Below are 19,966 nucleotides of genomic sequence, written 5' to 3'. Positions count from 1 at the left end.
TTTGTACTTGAATTTGAATGTGGGTGTGCCTAATGTTCTGAGAACTCACTTCAGGCAAAACAGTGAAGCAGCCCATGAGGAAGTCCTCAAAGAGGGCTGAGGAGCTGTGTACTTAACCACTTGCGCCCCTTCTCTTCTTTGCAAAGCCTGGCTGGGGTTTGACTCCCTGGTCTGTACTCACCAACAATGGGTATTCGTTAAGTAGATCACCTAATCTCTCTGAGCTTTAGGTTCTTGCCCTGCAAAACTGGGGTGAGGTTACCCATAGCCCATAGAACTAATGGCGAGATCCCATGAGATGACATAGGCAAAGCACTGGCCACACAGTGTCACGGTAAATGTGGGAATCTCTCCTACTCACCTGCCTCCCCCACCTGCCTCCCCTCATTCTCTCGGACCAATGTAAAGCGCCAACCCAAAGTGGGAGGGGAGTGACATGCCACACACCTCCCTTTTTTCCCTCGCCTGTCCCTACCTCTGGCCCTTCTCCTTTGTTTCATTATCATCAGACTTGTACGGTACAGAGCATGTGACAGTGGACACCTTGTCAAAAGTGTCCCAGCTTTGCAGTTTCTATCCCACACTGCTGTAGACATGCTGAACGTGCAGCCTGGGCTGTCCATGGCAATCCCAATCTCAATTGCACGGTCCCATTCTTCCCGTTAAAATGTCCTGAGAATTCCAGTTTATCAACATCCCGAACACATTTCCTGATTGCACCCACTCCTCGGAAGGGGACTTTAAGACCAGGAAATATAGGGTCTTACAAAAGAGCCCTGACAATGGTAACCACGTGTCCCAGATTTTCTGGGAAAGTCTGTTCCCTTTCCAGTCCACGGGTCCTGATTTTTGGTCTAGAAAACACCGTAACCAACCAACAGGGGTCACGTGAAAGGCACGTGTCAGACAGAACACCCTCGAAATAAGATTCTGTGAGAGCCCACCACTGCCTATGATCTCAAATTCAGATTCTTCACTTGTAATTTTTTGATTGTTTCCTATGCTAGTTGGGTTTGAGAGTGAACTGAAGGGCACACGATTCTTGTTGCTTTTGGATGTGAAATGAGGACAAGGATGAAAATGTGTTCGGCACAAATATACACACACAATTCATTCTGTGTGCAATTTTGAAAAAGACTTTTTTCATTTAACATTAGAGTCTATGGATTTTTCTCATGTCCCTAATTTTTTTTTTCTTTGTAAACGATGACCTTACCAAATTCAAAATGGAGCCTATCACTGGCAAGGATGAGTGTGGGATGAGGATGGGGAGAGCAGATACCCAAGGAGGACTTAGTGTGGTGGAATGTTTTCTGTCTTAAGCTTGGTGATGGGAACACTTTTCTGAATGTCTTAAATATTACATGATACAATAGAAATGTATGCACCCGTAGTGAATGGTTACTGAACATTTCATTCTATAAATGTGTTATAATTTACTCACTTTAAAACTCCCCTCCCTAGAGTTATCAGCTATTTGTACCTTTCAATGTTGGACTCTTAAATGATGTAGCATCATTAAATATCTTTGGGTATTAAGTTTTGTCTGCATTTTAGCTCATTTTCTTAGGCTAGATGTATAGAATTGAATTATTGGGTCAAAGAGTATGGCTGTAATGAATGCATGTCGCCAGACTACCTTTGGACAAAGTCGCACAAGTTTAGACTATCATTGATATCGTATCCTTTCTGCTTTATCTCACCAGCACTGAGTGCTGTGAGATACATTGGCTATATAGTTATATATACGTGTGTGTGTGTGTGTGTGTGTGTATGTGTGTATATATATATATTTGCTACTTTGCTAGGCAAATATTTGTTTTTAATGGTTTAACTTGTATCTCTTTGATTACCAGTGAAATTGAACATTATGCCATATAAGAATTTTTCTGTTGGAGTTTTATTTTTTTTATTTTTATTTTTTTAAAATTTTGTATCCATTTTTTTTACATCTTTATTGGAGTATAATTGCTTTACGATGGTGTGTTAGTTTCTGCTTTATAACAAAGTGAATCAGTTATACATATACATCTGTTCCCATATCCCTTCCCTCTTGCATCTCCCTTCCTCCCACCCTCCCTATCCCACCCCTCCAGGAGGTCACAAAGCACCGAGCTGATCTCCCTGTGCTATGCAGCTGCTTCCCACTAGCTATCTACCTTATGTTTGGTAGTGTATATATGTCCATGCCTCTCTCTCGCTTTGTCACAGCTTACCCTTCCCGCTCCCCATATCCTCAAGTCCATTCTCTAGTAGGTGGAGTTTTAAAATAATTGTTTAATTGATGTGTATGAGCATAGGTTTTTGCAGACTCGATTATATGTGGGACCTGTGTGGGAGGGTCTTGTTTGTATGGGAGGGGCGACCACAGATGAGCAAACAAACAGCCTGTTGTCCCCCTGGGTGGAAAACAGCTGTGCATCTAGACCTTTGTCTCCCTGCAGTGCCGCCAAGCTCCTGGACAAGACCCCGTTCTCGGTCAGTAACCCAAACCCGCTGCTTCCTTCGCCCGCGAGCCTCCAGCTGGCTCAGCTGCAAGCTCAGCTCACCCTCCACCGGCTAAAGCTGGCACAGACAGCCGTCACCAACAACACCGCGGCCGCCACCGTCCTGAACCAAGTCCTCTCCAAAGTGGCCATGTCCCAGCCTCTCTTCAACCAGTTGAGGCATCCGTCCATGATCAGCTCCCCCCATGGCCACACCGGGGTGCCCCAACATGCAGCAACCATGCCCAGTGCCCGGTTTCCCTCTAATGCAATTGCCTTCTCGCCCCCGGGCCAGACACGAGGCCCAGGGCCCTCTGTGAGCCTTCCCAGCCAGCCCCCCAATGCCATTGTGATGCACCCTTTCAGCGGGGTCATGCCTCAGACCCCTGCCCAGCCAGCAGTCATCTTGGGCATTGGCAAGACTGGGCCCGCCCCTGCTGCAGCGGGATTCTACGAGTATGGCAAAGCCAACTCGGGCCAGGCATATGGCTCTGAAACTGATGGTCAGCCCAGTTTCCTGCCAGCCTCAGCCTCTACCTCGGGCGGCGTGACCTATGAAGGGCACTACAGCCACTCAGGGCAAGATGGCCAAGCCGCCTTTCCCAAGGACTTCTACGGACCCAATGCCCAAGGGTCGCAGGTGGCAGGTGGATTTGCGGCTGAGCCGGCCGGGGGCTTGAAAGGCGAGGTAGGTCCGCTGCTGCAGGGTCCGAACAGCCAGTGGGAGAGCCCCCATGGATTCTCTGGCCAAAGCAAGCCCGATCTTAGAGCAGTCCCCAACCTGTGGCCTCCAGCCCCCAGCCAGCCCTATGAGCTGTATGACCCCGAGGAGCCCACCCAAGACAGGACCCCTCCTTCCTTTGGGGGTCGGCTCAACAACAGCAAACAGGGTTTCAGCGGAGCCTGGCAGCGGGCCACGGAGGAGCAGGCGACGCTGTCTGTGCAGCCCTTGCAGGCGCATGAGCTGAATGACTTTCACGGTGTGGCCCCCCTCCACCTGCCCCACGTCTGTAGCATCTGCGACAAGAAGGTGTTTGATTTGAAGGTGAGTCATCCAGGACCGGCTGGGAGCCACAGCTGGAGCCTTGTGGGCTCGCCACCACAACCCAACTCTTGCTGCTCACGGCCCAGGAACTATGACATTTGGGGACTGGGTAACAGAATTTTGTCATCGGTACCCTTGACGAAAAGCCTAAGTATTAGAACCAGAGGGAATTTCAGAAATGTATCAAGGCCAGTCCCTTGCTTTAAGGCAAATAAGAGATTCTTACCCATGGTTATAGGTGAGAGATGAGGGTGAGTGGAGGACCAAGTGACCCCACTTGGGTTATGGAAAAGGGACTCAGGATTTAGCTTCTGCCTTCTTGTCTACATTCCTTGAGAACGTATACTGTACTGAGTACAAAAGGGGGAAAGTGTTAGCAGAATTTTGAGTTGGGCAAGGGAGTAATTCTCAGGTGGGACCTAGACAAATTATTATAGAAGGGCCTCAGCTTCTGCATCTGCAAAATGGAGGTAGAGCCTTATCACACCTTTTCAGTGGTTGTAAAGTGCTTTGGGCCCCGGCAAACAAAAGTCCATGGTAGTATAAATTTTCCCCCAAGATGTATTGATGATGCAGTGAAATATTCCAAAGCAATAATAATTGCAGTTAGCATATATTAAACCCTTTCTCTGTGTCAGCGGTAACTCTCCAAGGTAGATACTATTATTATACTCATTTTACAGATGCAAAAACTGAGGCCCAGAGAGATGAAATGACTTGTCCAGTGCCCCATAGCCAGAAAGTGGTGGAGTGGAGATTCGAACATGGGTCTGACCCTCCCAGAGCCTGTGCCTCTTATCACTGAGCTGTACGGCCTCTTGTCTCTCATCTTGTCTGCAGAGCACAGTAATCCTTGTTTAGCGGGCAACACACCACAGTGTGTCACTCACCCCTGCTTGGGTTATGTCATGCAAACGCATCCCTGTCACCTGGGTGGACCATACCCTCTCACCTCCTGTCTCAGGAGGGGGCTGGTTAACGTGGGAGGTGATGGAGGATTTTGTCTCTCATAAGTCTTTTCTAAGGCTTTGCAACTCCCTGGGAGTCCACCTGCCAGATTCTCATATTGGAAGTACATCGGAGGTGTGGTGGGACCAGGGGCCCCCTGAGAGGGGAAGAGGAAATCGGACTTGTGAATCCGGGCTCCTGTCCAAGATAGGCATGGGATGTGCAGGTGGAGGCCGACGATGATGATGATGATGATGATGATGACGATGGCGGCTGGTTAGGGAGGCAGGAACGGGGGAGGAGCCTGGGTGGGAGGGGAACAGGGGAGGGAGAGGCATCAGCAGGGCTGGTCCAGCATCTGGGCACTCTGCTCTCCCTGCCCTTAGGAGGAAGCCTGTACTCGTCCACTGCCTTCCCGGGGGCTCAGTTCTCCTTCGGTCATTTTTCTTTCCTTCTGGCCTAGGACTGGGAGCTGCATGTAAAAGGGAAACTACATGCTCAGAAATGCCTGCTCTTCTCTGAAAAGTAAGTGCTGTCCAGGAGGACAGGTTCATGCATGCACTCAGCGAACATTCACTGAGCACTTACTGTGTGCCTTGCTTTGTTCTTGCTGGGGAAAGAGCGGAGGACAAAACAAGCAAATCCCTGTTCTCAAGGAGCCTTACACTTAATAGCAGGGGATGGGGCAGTGTCAGATGATAAACTAGTGAACTCTATAGCATCTCTGGTGGTAAACGCTAAGCAGAAAACGGCATCAGGGCAGGGGCAGGAAGTGTGTGTGTGTGTGTGTGTGTGTGTGTGTGTGTGTGTGTGCGCGCACGCACTCAGAGGGGCTGGTGGTGGGAAGGCCTCACTGAGGACACCCCAGGAGGGCATGGAATGAACCGTGGCCGTCTGGGGGACATGCACTCCCAGCAGAAGGAACAGCAAGTTTGAGGGCCCTGGCGTGGTCCAAGGATGCTCAGGCAGCATCAGTGTGAGCGGTGCAGAGTACCTGGGGGGAGGAGCCAGGGAAGTAGTGGGGCCCCATCCTGAGCCCTCGGGCTTGTGGAGAGGACTTTCACTTTTGATTTGAATGGAACTGGAGCCCTGGAGAGCTGAGCAGAGAAAGGATGTGCTCTGGCTTCACTGACTGGGCCCCTGGCTGCCATGCTGAGAATAGGTGGTGGGCGCAAAGGCAGACTCGGGGAGACCAGTGAGGAAGGGGTTCCAGGTACCCACACAGAAGAGAGGAGCCTGGGCCCAGGGATGTAGAACAGAGCATGGGGTTAAGTGTTTTGAAATGAGCTCATCCCAAAGGCCTCCCTTCCTTATTTACAGTAACCAAAAGGTAGAAGCAGGGCTTCCCTGGTGGCGCAGTGGTTGAGAGTCCGCCTGCCGATGCAGGGGACACGGGTTCGTGCCCCTATCCCGGAAGATCCCACATGCCGCGCAGCGGCTGGGCCCGCGAGCCATGGCCGCGGAGCCTGTGTGTCCGGAGCCTGTGCTCCGCAACAGGAGAGGCCACAGCAGTGAGAGGCCCGCGTACAGCAAAAAAAATAAAATAAAAAATAAAGTTTAAAAAAAAAAAAAGGTAGAAGCAACCCAAATGTCCAGGCCAGATAAAATAGATATAAACACACGTGGTCTGTGTTTACGGTGGAATATTATTCAGCCTTCAAAAGGAAGGAATTTCTGACACAGGCAACAGCATGGGTGAACCTTGAGGACATTACTCTAAGTGAGATAAGCCAGTCACAAAAGGACAAATGCTGTGTGATTCCACTTACAGGAAGTACTGAGAGTAGTCAGATTCATAGAGACAGAAAGTAGAAGAGTGGCTGCCAGAGGCTGGGAGAAGGGGCTGGGGAGGTAGTACAGAGTTTCAGTTTTACAAGATGGGAAAGAGTTGTTCGGAAGATGGAGGGTAGTGATGGTTGCCAAACAGTGTGAATATACTTAATGTCACCGAACCGTACACTTAAAAATGGTTAAGGGCTTCCCTGGTGGCACAGTGGTTGAGAGTCCGCCTGCCGATGCAGGGGACACGGCTTTGTGCCCTGGTCTGGGAAGATCCCACATGCCGCAGAGCAGCTGGGCCCGTGAGCCATGGCTGCTGAGCCTGCGTGTCCAGAGCCTGTGCTTCACAACGGAAGAGGCCACAACAGTGAGAGGCCCGCGTACCGCAAAAAATAGTTAGATAGATAAAATAAAAATAAAAATGGTTAAGATGGTAAGTTTTATGTTATGTGTATTTTACCACAATTTTAAAAAGTGATTTTAAAAAGGCATTTCTTTTCTGGCTCCCCATTTTTTTATTGTGATAAAACTCACAAAAGGGCTTCCCTGGTGGCGCAGTGGTTGAAAGTCCGCCTGCTGATGCAGCGGACATAGGTTCGTGCCCCGGTCCGGGAGGATCCCACATGCCGTGGAGCGGCTGGGCCCGTGAACCATGGCCGCTGAGCCTGCGCGTCCGGAGCCTGTGCTCCGCAACGGGAGAGGCCACAACAGTGAGAGGCTCGCGTACCGCAAAAAAAAAAACCAAAAAACCCCCCAAAACTCACATAAGACTCACCATTTTAACCATTTTAAGGTGTACAATTCAATGGTATTTAGCACATTCACAAGGTTTTGCAAATACTACCAGTCTCTAGTTCCAGAACATTTTCATCACCCCCAGAGGAAACTTATACCCATTAGGCAGTCACTCCCCATTCCCCCTCCCTACCCCCAGCCCCTGGCAACCACTAATCTGCTTTCTATCTTCATGGATTTGCTTCTTCTGAACATTTAATATGAATAGAATCATACAACATGTGACCTTTTGTGACTGGTTTTTTCACTTAGCATAATATTTTCAAACTTCACCTACATTGTAGCGTATGTAGCCTTTTTATGGCTGAATAATATTCATATATATATATATATAACATTTTGTTTATCCATTCATCTTTTGATCTATATTTGGGGTGTTTCTACCTTTTGGTTATTATGAATAGGGCTGCTGTGAGCATCTCTGTTTGAACATTTATTTTCTACTATTTGGGGTCTAAGCCTTGGAGTGGAATTTCTGGGTCACATGGTAATTCTTTGTCTAACTTATTGAGTAACTTGTTCCCCATTTTCACCCCTCTCCAGTGCTGCTCTCCGGTGTGTACTCGGTTCCACAGAGGGAACACTGTGTGCCTCTCCCAACAGCACAGCCGTTTATAACCCTGCTGGGAACGAAGGTGAGAAAGGGCCCACAGATCAGCAGCTTGAAGCAGAAATCAGTTTTCCAAAGGCTTCTTACTCCCCACCTTTATTTATTTTTTTAACATCTTTATTGGAGTGTAATTGCTTTACAATGGTGTGTTAGTTTCTGCTGTATAACAAAGTGAATCAGCTCTACATATACATATATCCCCATATCTCCTGCCTCTTGCGTCTCCCTCCCACCCCTCTAGGTGGACACAAAGCACCGAGCTGATCTCCCTGTGCTATGCGGCTGCTTCCCACTAGCTATCTATTTGATATTTACTCCCCATCTTTGATAACCAAATGTCCCTGATGTGCCCTTGTGGACACATCTATAAAACAAACAGATCCCAAGATGCTAAAATGCATTGGGCCTGCTCTCTGGCCTCCTCAGTGTTTTCTATGTGTTTTAGACGTAAAGCTTTGCTGATTATCAACATGCCCAGAAGTATAATCATGCCAATCACTAATCACTGTGTTAAAATGGAATTTTCACTTTTCTTTTCCCACTTCTGTCCTAATAATGACTTTATTTTGGGGGGCTTAAACCAGTTATTTTATTATGTTTGCCTTACGACTTTTAAACATTTATGAAAAAGAATGATTTATTTCAAGAAAGAAAAGCTAAATTTAATATTTTTTTAAAAGAACATTTGGTAAAAAAGTCATTTTTAGTTTTAAATAGGAGGAACACTACTCTTGCACATATCCATAAATAATGACTTTTGAAGGTCAAGGAAATGACTAGGTTTTCACCCAGTTTTGTGTAATTTACCGTTTAGATTACTCCTCAAATCTTGGAACATCATATGCGGCCATTCCTGCGAGGTCATTTACTCAGTCAAATCCCGCATTCCCTTCAGCTTCCCCAGGGACAAATGTGAGTACAGAAGCGTTCTCTCCGCTGTCATTTGTCATCATCAACGCATTTGTATCACCTGCTCTGCCTGGGTGTAGAGGTACAGAAGGGGCTGGAGTGAAGCTGGCACCGATGGGGCTTAGTGCAGTGCAGGAAAGCAGAGGTCAAGAGTTGTTTAATTCAGGGTTTTCCCTGGTGGTCCACAGGCTGGGGCTCCACGCTCCCAGTGCAGGGGGCCTGGGTTCGGTCCCTGGTCAGGGAACTGGATCCTGTGTGCCACAGCTGGGAGTTTGCATGCCGCAACTGGAGATCCCATATGCCACAACTGGGACCCGGCACAGTCAAGTAAATAAATAAATGGATGAATTTTTTTTTTTAAAGAGTTGTTTAATTCAGTCCAGCTGGTGTTGAAACACACAGATTAAAAAGCTGACATAATTTCTTAAAATTGAAAGCACTCAAAGATTTTCTAGTATGAGGGTTTGTGTGTGTGTGTGTGTGTGTGTGTGCTGTGTGTTTTCTAAGACTTGGACATTTTATTGAAGTAGACCATTTCCTGTGAGTGGGTAATTCTGAAACTTGAACAGAAAGAGAAAATGTGTTTGAAAAGTACGGACCGTGCACTGGTGGTATTTTTGTCCCCTTGGGGAAATGGTGACATCTGCATAATATCAATACTTCGTTTTTAGTTGTGTTTGTGTTCCTTCTTCTCTACAACGGGCACTTTTGTCCCCCAAAGCTCTAAAGATTCATTCCTCCTTCTTCCAGCAATTGTGACAACTCGCCCTCCCCCCTCAGTTTTCCCCCTGCGTGTAGCCTGGTCCCCCAGGAGCTGCCCAGCTTCTCTTCCTCCCTGGCAAATGCGGGGAAGGGGGTGGGAGCCGCAGAGCCACCTGTAGAGCAAACTGTGTTTGGCTGAACCCTGCTCGAGGGCGTGTGTCTGTGTGGTTTTGCCTGTGCCTGTTTTTTTCCAATTCGTGATGTGAGCAGCTGCAGGCTCTTTCTCTCTTCTTGCGCTCAGCAGAGCAGGCCTCCACGTGCCGTCCCTTCCACGTGTCTGTCGAGGCATTTGAGCAAAACTTAGGAAGAGCAGGCAGAGAAGTGTAGGTTTTAGACCCTGGGGGCTGAGTGAGTGGGAAGGCGAAGAGGTTCATGATGAGAAGTGAGGCCTGTCTGGGCCGAGATTTCCATTTGTTTGTGTCTGTTTATTTGTGTTTCGGGGAGACGTGCTTCAAGAGGGAGCCCCTGTCTGCAAGCCCGTGTGTGAAGGAATGTTGTGGTTTCCCTCTGCAGTCTTCAGGCTGAGAGCCATGGCCGGTCAGTGACAGCTTGGGTTCAGTCCCAGGAGAGCAGAATGGCTGGGTTCAGTGAACCTGGCATTTGTCTTGGAGTCAGACACCCGATGACTTGACCTCGTGTCCGATGGGGGCGCTGGCCGCTCCAGCACCACCTACCCCAGGGCCTGTTTCCCACACTGTGGACCGCAGAGCCAGTTCTGAGACCCCAGCACTGAGCGGAAAGGGGCTGTGGCCCAGACAGGGGAGGCTGGGCTGGGTGCCAGATGGGCCAGGGATCTGGGCACAGGAAAGAGAGCCCGTGTCAACTGAGTCCCTTTATGAAGGGGCAGGGGCTGAGGGGGCGAGGAGAGGCAAGGGCAGGGTGACTCTGTGTCTGTCTGTGCCTCAACTGCGTCCTCCGGCGCTGACCAGTGAACCAGAGGCCCTTTGCTGTGGATGTGGAGGCAAGAGGCCCTAAGTTCAAGTCCCCGTTCTGGATCCTGAAGCTGAGTGGCCTCGGGCAAATGGCTTTACTTCTCTGAGGCTCCATTTCCTTAAATGGGGAAAATACTCCCCTAATAATGACTTTTTTTTTTTTTTTTTTTTTTTTTTTTGCGGTACGCGGGCCTCTCACTGTTGTGGCCTCTCCCGTTGCGGAGCACAGGCTCCGGACGCGCAGGCTCAGCGGCCATGGCTCACGGGCCCAGCCGCTCCGCGGCATGTGGGATCTTCCCGGACCGGGGCACGAACCCGTGTCCCCTGCATCGGCAGGCGGACTCGCAACCACTGCGCCACCAGGGAAGCCCAATGACTTTTGAAGTTAGGTTTTCACTTGGCTTGTGATCTTTCAGATTATGCCTCTAATCTTGGAACATCTTATGTGGCCATCTGAGCACAGTCTCCTGATTCGATGGTCTGAGGGTAGACCAGCATTGTCCTGCCCTTGTGAGGGTCAAATGAGACTGTGTAGGTGACAATGCTTTGTGAACCGTGCAGTGTGTAAGAAGTAATAATGGCTTTTTTTTTTTTTTTTTTTTTTTGCGGTACGTGGGCCTCTCACTGTTGTGGCCTCTCCCGTTGTGGAGCACAGGCTCTGGACACGCAGGCTCAGCAGCCATGGCTCACGGGCCCAGCCGCTCCGCGGCGTGTGGGATCTTCCCGGACCGGGGCACGAACCCATGTCCCCTGCATCGGCAGGCGGACTCTCAACCACTGTGCCACCAGGGAAGAATGGCTACTATTGAGTAACGAGTCTGTTTAGCCTGCTGTAGGGAAACCTATGCGAAGGCCAGCTCTGTCTTCTGGTCATGTGATTTGGGGCCGGTCTCAGTGTCAGCGTTCCTCCTGTGCAAATCTGTCTGGGAATCCTGTAATCATATCTGCCCTATCCACCCCGAGAGTTGCTGAGAGGCTCCCACGGAAGGGCTTTACTTAGGTGAGGGGCAGGCACGAGCAATCTGCTGACTCGTGACCATTCATGAGTACAGTTTCCTCCAGACGCCTAGAGATGGGCATTCATCTGGCTTGAGCCTGAGAAGCAACACAAGAAACATTTTGCTTTCAGCACTGGCAGCAGCAGGAAGGTGATGGAGAGCCCAGACACTGTCGGATGGTGATCATAATAGCACATTTACATAGTGCTCAACACAGTCTTAGCATTTGTTTGTATGTATTAGCTCATTTAATCCTCCACACAAGTCTGTGAGGGGAGGAAACTGAGGCACAGAGAGACTAAGTACCCTGCCTAAGGTCACACAGCTGGTAAATGGCAGCACTGGGATTTGAACCCAGGGGACCTGGCTCTATCTAGAAGCCTTATTTTTAACCACTAAGTGCTGCTGCCTGTCTGTAAGGGTCTCTGAGTTCTCTCCCTCGTGATGATTCTCTCATTAGTAAGTTCCCTCCTCCCCCACTCCCACTCCACAAGCTGCTTAGCAGGCTCTGAGGCTGCCTGGGGCGATAAGGACTTCTCAGGCTTTGGCCAGCAGCCGTGGAGCAAAAGGTGAAAAGGCCATCAGACCCAGCAGCCGAATTCTCCTGTACCGTGACAGCGTCTCCCAAGATGAACCCGACATCTGGAGGCATTTCTATACACCCACTGGAGGTGAAGAGCTCTCATCTGACTGGTTTTATCGTTACAAGTTCTGCGAAGCCTTGCTGGTCACGTGAGCTTCCCAAGGATAATCTGGGGGACGAGGGCACAGTTTGCCCCAGCCACTCCTGCATCATCAGTGCCTGGATGTTCCCATCCTTCTGTCGACTTCTGGTCCTCTTGTTGCCATTTCTGGCAAATGCTATCGAATGTGGGTATGTCTCTTTAGAAAAACCTGAAATCCAAAAATATTGACCTCTGGAGAAAAGCCGAGAAATGAAGAGCTGATGAATCTGCTACGATGCTCTGCAAGGCTCCTTTAAGTAGCAGGAGAGTTCCTCAGAGAAATCATTGGGGTTTTTTCTGCCTACAAATGCTGACCTCCCAAGATAAGTAGATATATCAAGGGGTGGTTACTGTGTTACCAGGGGATGCTTTTCTGGGCTCCGTGGGTGGCCGGCGAGCACCTTTTGCATTCTATTGGTTTTTTCTGCTTACATATTTATGCTTTTTGTGAAAATTCAAACAGAAAAGAAATATTTAAGGAGGACAGTGAAATTCCTCCCACTTCCCCCCTTCCAGCTACCATAGAGAACCCATAAAGGCATTGATGCCTTTTCCTCCAGAAGTGTGTTCCAGTCCAGTGCCAGGGCTTTTTCTGCCTGATTCCGCTTACATGAGTCTTTTCAGAAACACATTTTGTTGAGTAAAAGCCGGAACAGCCAGGACTCAGACATTGTCCTATCACTACTGTTTGTGGAGCAAAGAGCAGTTCTTCCTTCGAAAGCCCTCTGTTTTTAAGCAGGGCAACACAGTGACAAGGGGCTCCGTGTCATGACTGAGGCTTCAGAGGGTATCTGAACTGCCACGAAATCTATAATGACCACATGACACATCTACCACCTCCCCCAAGCCCAGGCTTGGCTGCATTTACGTTTGTCTCAGCTCGGTGGGAATGCGAGCCCTTCGTTTCCATGTTTATTTCTTTTTTTTTTTTTTTTTTTTGCGGTACGCGGGCCTCTCACCGTTGCGGCCTCTCCCGTTGCGGAGCACAGGCTCCGGACGCGCAGGCTCAGCGGCCATGGCTCACGGGCCCAGCCGCTCCGCGGCATGTGGGATCTTCCCGGACCGGGGCACGAACCCGCGTCCCCCGCATCGGCAGGCGGACTCCCAACCGCTGCGCCACCAGGGAGGCCCCCATGTTTATTTCTGACAGAGGTGGGGCACTGAAGTGACACTTGTGTGCTGCTTTGCTGAGGGTGGTGCTTTGTGTCTGTCCCCTCTAGCCCCAGGGTCCTCCAGCCCCAGGGGCCTGGGAGAGGAGCATTCACTTTCACTTAATCTGCCATTTGACAGAGCAGACGCACTTTATCCTTTGCTGCCCGAGTTGTCATAAACAGAGCACTCAGGTTTCTAGAAGGGGCCGTAGGGGCCTTCTCAGGCTGGAATAGTTTTCTTGCGCCTGCCTGAGATGCACTTTGCCTGCTGGCTGTCCCCGTAAAACCGCCTTGTAGTTTTCACAGCCACCTTGGAGTTTGTTTAGTGCTGGTGCCTCAGATGGGGCCTCCCTGGCCTGGGACGATACACATTGTTTTTATGGTTTCTTTCTCACCAGGACCCTGCACACCAGAAAACGTGTATAAATAAGGAAACTGAGGCACAGGAAAATAGAGATGTTTGTGAAAGACCAGAGGTTTAAGTGATAGGTTGTCCCTCAGATTGCTGGCTGTTTCTTGAACATCTATCTGTCAAGCTTGGCCTTCGGGTCCATGGCTCAGAGCACTCTGGTCTCCTGACCGCCAAAGAGCATGGAGAGTTCTTAACTGATGTGGCACCCTCCCTCACCATGCCAGCTCTGTCCTCGCTCTTGTCCCCTGGGCAGGGGTCACCCTGTACACTTTCGAAGAGAGCAAAGAGTGGGGAAACAGGAGACCTGGGTGGGTTTTGTTTTCTGGGTTTTTTCCTTTTCTTTTTACAGATCTGAATTATTTTTTCGTGTTGCAAAAACAGTAAAATGATGTAAAACATTTTAAACAGTAACAGAGATATAAAAAATAGAAAATCTAACCCTGCAGAGAAAGCCAAGGGTAAATGTCTTTGCCTATAGCTCTCTATCTCTAGCTAGTGTACGTGTGCATGTCTATTTACTAAAAGTGTATATTTTGGGGAAAGTCAGATTACCCCATATCATCTGTTCTGCAACTTGTTTTTTTTTCACTTAACATAAACTCTCACGACATATTTTAATTGATTTATAGACATCTTTTCACACCTGAACATAAAACACTATCAGATGTTGTAACACCATCTATTGTATATGTTTACCGTAATTCATCAAGTCTGCAATTGATTGGCTTTTCAGTGAGAGTTGTTATCACACATCTACCCCTACTTCATTGCCCACAGATTAAGTTCCTTACCTTCTCCCAGGCATCAGTGTCTGCATACACATTGATGAGTGTGGACCAGATGACCTCCTGGCTTTAAGGTTCTGTGACTTTAAAGTTTACAGTCATGTTGAAGTTGCTCGGCACATGAGCCACCCAAGACCCATAGGCAACCCGGCACCAATAAAAGTAGATTTTCTCTAAGTCAAAGCCAATATGCTTTATAAAATATTTGAAAGTATCAATAAAGACATCTGTTTCTATCCTCCAAGTTACACCAAGATCCATAGCTTTGGAACTCATGCCCACTCACTCTCTGCATAGTATGTTCGAAATCAACACCATGAGAAATAAACATTTGCCCTGTGTCTGTCCTCAGGTTTGTTTAGCACAAACCCAGCAGAGGCCCACAGACTGTGTGCCAGAGGAAATTAGGTCATATCTAAAGGAGATCAGGCTGGAGCAGAGAAAATTGTTTATTGAAGACCGAATCTACATTTCGTAGCTTTAAGAGGCACTTTGAGAGACTTCTCTCACCCCTCAGGCCTCTTGCCCTGAGCCACATTTTTATTGCAACTCTGTGAGTTATTTGAACTGGGGCTGTTCTTTGAACTCATCCGCGAAGGCTGTTCCCACCTGCATCGGAGGGCATTGGAAGGTCTCAGAATCTTCCTACCCAAGTCTGTTCTTTTCACATTTCCACCCATCTATAAAAGATTTGTGGGTGACTTGAGAGGTCTTGGACTCGGCTGCATGAACCATTAGAAGCAGCATCTGGTTTTAAATGAGTGACCCCAGCCTGTGAAAATGTACAGCCCAGGCGCCTGATTGCACGTAGGGGCATTCGGGTCATGCCGGTCTACGAGCTGACTGAAGTGTCCCCCCGGCTGGTGAAGGATGATTGTCCCCTTAGGTTAGTAGTGAGGGCTTCAATTACAGCCCAGACGCCTTAGCTCTCTTAGAGATTTGACCTTGGACTGGGAAGTTCCAAATGCACTGTCGCATGTGTGCCTCCCGGGAGCTCAGCAGGCAGACCATCAGGTGGGATGTTAGCGGAGCCCATCAACACCAGGTCTCACAGTTCCCTCTAAACCCAGCTGCTCTTTTGCCCCAGAGCACATCTTTTAAAATTTATTTTAGTAACTTTTAATTTTAATATAATTTAGACTTACAGAAAAGTTGCAAGAAAGGTATAAGGAACACTGCCCCCCCCATATACCTTTTGCCTAGATTTATTACTTTTTTTACATTTTGGCCCATTTACTTCATCATTCTCTCTCTGTGTCTCTTCTGTCTCTGTCTCTTTATCATCTGTCTATCCATCCATCTCTATCTTTATCTGTTCATCCATCCATCCATCCATCTAATGATCTATGCATATTTCTCCTGAACCATTGGAGACATGGTACCTCTTCACTCCTAACTACATCAGCATGAATTTCCTAAGAACACAGACTTTCTCTTACATAATCACAGTACAGTTACTTTTTTTCCCAGTCCAGGAGCATCATAGCACATCCTTTAACTGTTGGAGGAAAGAAGGAGACAAATATTTATTTATAGAAGCCTGCTGATGCCAGGCCTTGCACAAAGGCACTTTACATATATTGTGGCATTTTTGTCTTCTAAACGGTCCTGTGGAATCAACGTTTATTTTCCCTGGTTTATAGACAGACAAACTCAGGCTTGGAGAAATTCAGTAACTTGCCCACAGTAGTCACTGGGGAGCAGGGACACAGACCCAGGTCTGTCTGATATTCCCACTGGCCTGGCACTGGTGCCTGAAGACCGTGAGGCACACACCTGATGTGTGTCTGTCCTCAGAGAGGCAGCGTTCCCACGTGTCTTTAGTTTATCTCAGTAGATGATCTCAACTCCTCTCGTTCATTCAGGGAGTAGTCTTTCTCAGGGCAGAGCACGTTGGCAAGGTGTTCACTGCTTGGAGCTTATCTCCAGCCCTGTAAAGATGAAACCAGCACCAACGCATACAGGCCTGTCTGAACAATGGCCATGCTTGTGCACATATGCACGCATGCTGAAACAGCTGAGCACACAGAGCGGGAGGACAAACATTACATTCATTGGGACAGGGAGTGGGAAAAACACAGACTTCCTGTTTTTGCCCAACACAGTTGGGGAAACTTATCATTAACCTGGATCTTAGGGTTTAGCTTGGCAAGGCTTCTGAGAGGAGTGGAATTTTAGAACTTTGAGCCACATAAGCATGGATATTTTACATCTGGAGAGGACTTAAGACGTATAGACTAACTTCCTCGTTCCAGACACTGAGGAACTAAGGCCCAGAAAGGAAAACTAGTTTGTCCTTGTCATGTACCTAATCGGTCGCTGAGCTGGGACTGAAACCCAGTCCTCTGTCTTCCAAGAGCAGGTTCTTTCACTACATCAGGAAGTCTTGTGCTTTTTACAGCCCAAACTGTTTTCAGTTATTACTCCTACCTCGAGCAGCACCTGTCCTGCATTTCATGTTTGGCAAAAGTACTGTACCTGCCAAAGTACTTACATTAGTGAGTAATTAACTAGCTCCCCATTTTTATGAATCGAAAAACACAGACACACCAAACAGACTTTCTCATCAGGGTAAGGATCTAACCAAGATGAGCATCTCAGTAAAGAAACTCAAAGTATGATCTCAACTCAGGTTCTTTTGTTTGTTTGTTTTTAAATTTTTTAAAGTCTTTATTGAATTTGTTACAATATTGCTTCTGTTTTATGCTTTGGTGTTTTGGCCGCCGGGCATGTGGGATCTTAGCTCCCTGACCAGGGATCGAACCCACACCCCCTGCATTGGAAGGTGAAGTCTGAACCACTGGACCACCAGGGAAGTCCCTCAACTCCAGTTTTTTAAATGTCAAAAATAACAATCCTTCCTTGATATATTACCTTCAAAGACCCTTTAGGACTTGGACTTCTTAGAGAACCCAGGCTGGGAATTAGCATAAGGCATCATGCTGTCTGCTCCAAGGCACTCAGGATTGTGACCCCAGTGGACAGATTTTACTCTAGAAAAGTACCACCTAGACCGTATTCTGCCTTCCTCTCACCCCTTCTCCCCCATCGTCCAGAGTTCCCATAGGACGTAAGGCAAGTAACAGCCATGTTTATATGAACTGTTCAAGGATAGAGTAGAGTGATTATACATATAACCCCACACCCTTTATGAATCAAATATGATTTTGAACCTAGTTGAGTTTAACAAAAAGATACTTTAGGTCAGTGACAGAAAGGAAAGTAGACTGAACTATCCTAAATCAAATATTTGCAAAAGAATACCACACATAAAAACTGTTTCTAACTGGTTAAGATTTCTCACATGCCCTGACACCAGACACAACACAGATTTTTGATGGGCAAGATTTTCATTTCATGGGTCCCTTAGAAAATGATACACTCACTGAAGGGAACTGGTTAAAGTGAAGAAGCTGCTTGTGGCCACTGGAGGTGCTTTGCCCCAGGGGGCCAGTATCTTGGCATACCTGTAACCCATCTGCAATTCACCAGTGGAGAAACTCCAGATTAATATGATTAATTGGAAGATTACTAAAAATCTCATGAGTATTTTAAGTGACGACAAGGGTGTCAATAAAATCCAATTTCTATTGCTGATTAAAATCTTGGGAGGAAAAAGAGCCAATGAAATGTACTTTTTTTCTATGTAAATAGATACTTTTTTTTTAGTTTTTCAAAACAAACAACTTTCTATTGAAGTAGAGTTGATTTACATGTTGTATTAGTTTCAGGTGTACAGCAAAATGATTCAGTTATACATATATATGTCTATTCTTTTTCAGATTCTTTTCCATTATAGGTTATTACAAGATATTGAATATAGTTCCCTCTGCCGTATAGTAGGTCCTTGTTGTTTATTTGTTTTATATATAGTAGTGTGTATCTGCTAATCCCAAACTCCTAATTTATCCCTCCCCCCTTTCCCCTTTGGTCACCATAAATTTGTTTTCTGTGTCTGTGAGTCAATTTCTGTTTTGTAAATAAGTTCATTTGTATCATTTTTTTTTAGATTGCACATATAAGTGATATCATGTGATAGTGTCTTTCTCTGACTTCACTTAGTGTCACAATCCTCTAGGTCCATCCATGTTGCTGCAATGTACTTTTTAAATTTAAATAAAAATCTTAATTTAGACTCACTCATTTTAGCACCTTTCTAACTTGTCTGCAGTGTGACTTCATACCGTTCTTTGGTGACCAGCAGCGGTGAGGGTGTTTACTCCTCGGGAGGCATGCTGTGCTCTCAGCAGTACTTGCTACACTTACGCTTGGATAAAAGCCTCTTGAGTTGCTCTTTCAGTCTGGAGGAGACAGAGAGACGCTGACCCTCGTGCCCAGTCACTAGGCAACGGGACAGGCAAGGAGCAGGGTTGGTCCAGAACTGCCCTGCGTGTCTGCTCTGTTGTCCAAGCACACATGAGCCCGGGCCGGCCACGGCAGAGTCACATGGGCAGAAACGTGGCTGGCTAAGAGGAGCCAGCAGAGCACCCAGCCTCAGCCCTCCTGTTGATAAACTCAGAAGACTGGCCACTTTGCCCAGCCCGAGAGCTCAGCTGGGTCTGCATTTTTGTGTGATCCCTCACCCTAATGAGAGGCAAAAAGATCCTGCCTCTTAGCCCTCCCTCCCTGGAGAAGAGCTCGGTCCTCCTTAGCCAGGTTCATACTCAAAGTCTCCCAGCTGATGGAGAGCACCGTTTGCACTTTAGGGAGGTATGGGCATGCTCTGGGAGCTGCCTGGGCCACACACTGAAGACTGTTTCCCTTTGGGAAAGTGCTTGACCTCTGGACACTGCAGAGAGGGAGGTCTGAAAGGGGCACTTGGGTTTCTCCAATTCAGGGCTGAACCGTCCAAGGAAATTCTTATTGACTCTTATTGTCCTCAGCCCAGATGAGACAAACGAGGGCTTTTCATGGTAGAATTACCCAATTATTAGCCCTTGTTAGGGATGAGACCTCAGACTTTCCCACTATATTACTATAGCAGAGTAGGACCCACATCAAGTGTAATTAGATGTTGAAGTTCACTTTATCATAGAAAGAAGATGATGATTATGCAAATGTGGGCTATGCTATTAGTATGGGTTTAGAAAATTGCATCCTTCTCTTCCACTTTGGGTTGGCTTATGGCTACTAATTCTTGAACCTCCTGGAGACTCCAGTCTGATTAAGGTTTCCACAGACCAAACAGACACACTTCCTCCCTCCAGGAGCTTTGATTAGGCCTGGGTCTTCGTTTCTAAACTGTGTTCCTTAGAGATGCCTTTGGGACTGCTGGATGGGGGGTGGTGGCAGGGTGTTGGATGGCAAGGTTTGTCTAGAGCAGCACCTCTTTCTTTGTTGAATATGTTGGGCTGGTGGGCAAGCTTTTGTTTGAAGAAAGGATTTCAAGGCTAACAAAAGTTTTGGAAGCCACTGCCCTAAACCAAAGGTGGTCGCTGTGAATGTCTATGTATATGTATTAAGTTCACAAATACTCTCTATGTTCTTTTTTCTTTATTGGGTTTTTAAAAAATTATAAGTCAAGCAATATGAGACATATAAGGAATAGGTTAAACATCTCGCCCTTACTGCCTTCCAGTTCTGCTCTTTGAAGATAACCAGTACTGATAGGTTGATATGTTTTGTCCCA

At 47.5% G+C, this 19,966-nt stretch overlaps 1 protein-coding gene across 1 annotated transcript in view; it reads left to right on the top strand.

Annotated features, from left to right (window-relative positions):
- The window catches only part of RBM20 (RNA binding motif protein 20), a 212,553-nt gene that overhangs the window by 145,046 nt on the left and 47,541 nt on the right, over nucleotides 1–19,966 (top strand). Inside the window, exons 2-5 of the mRNA XM_081243872.1 lie at nucleotides 2,445–3,531; nucleotides 4,943–5,004; nucleotides 7,597–7,688; nucleotides 8,478–8,575. Coding sequence (XP_081099998.1) covers nucleotides 2,445–3,531; nucleotides 4,943–5,004; nucleotides 7,597–7,688; nucleotides 8,478–8,575 — 1,339 coding nt within the window. The remainder of the gene's footprint in view (nucleotides 1–2,444; nucleotides 3,532–4,942; nucleotides 5,005–7,596; nucleotides 7,689–8,477; nucleotides 8,576–19,966) is intronic.

Source organism: Mesoplodon bidens (assembly GCF_964165515.1).
Source record: "Mesoplodon bidens genome assembly, chromosome: 1".
In the NCBI taxonomy this organism is placed as follows: domain Eukaryota; kingdom Metazoa; phylum Chordata; class Mammalia; order Artiodactyla; family Ziphiidae; genus Mesoplodon; species Mesoplodon bidens.
The sequence above is the reverse complement of the archived record's forward strand: the minus strand, read 5'-3'. Positions and strand labels throughout refer to the sequence as shown.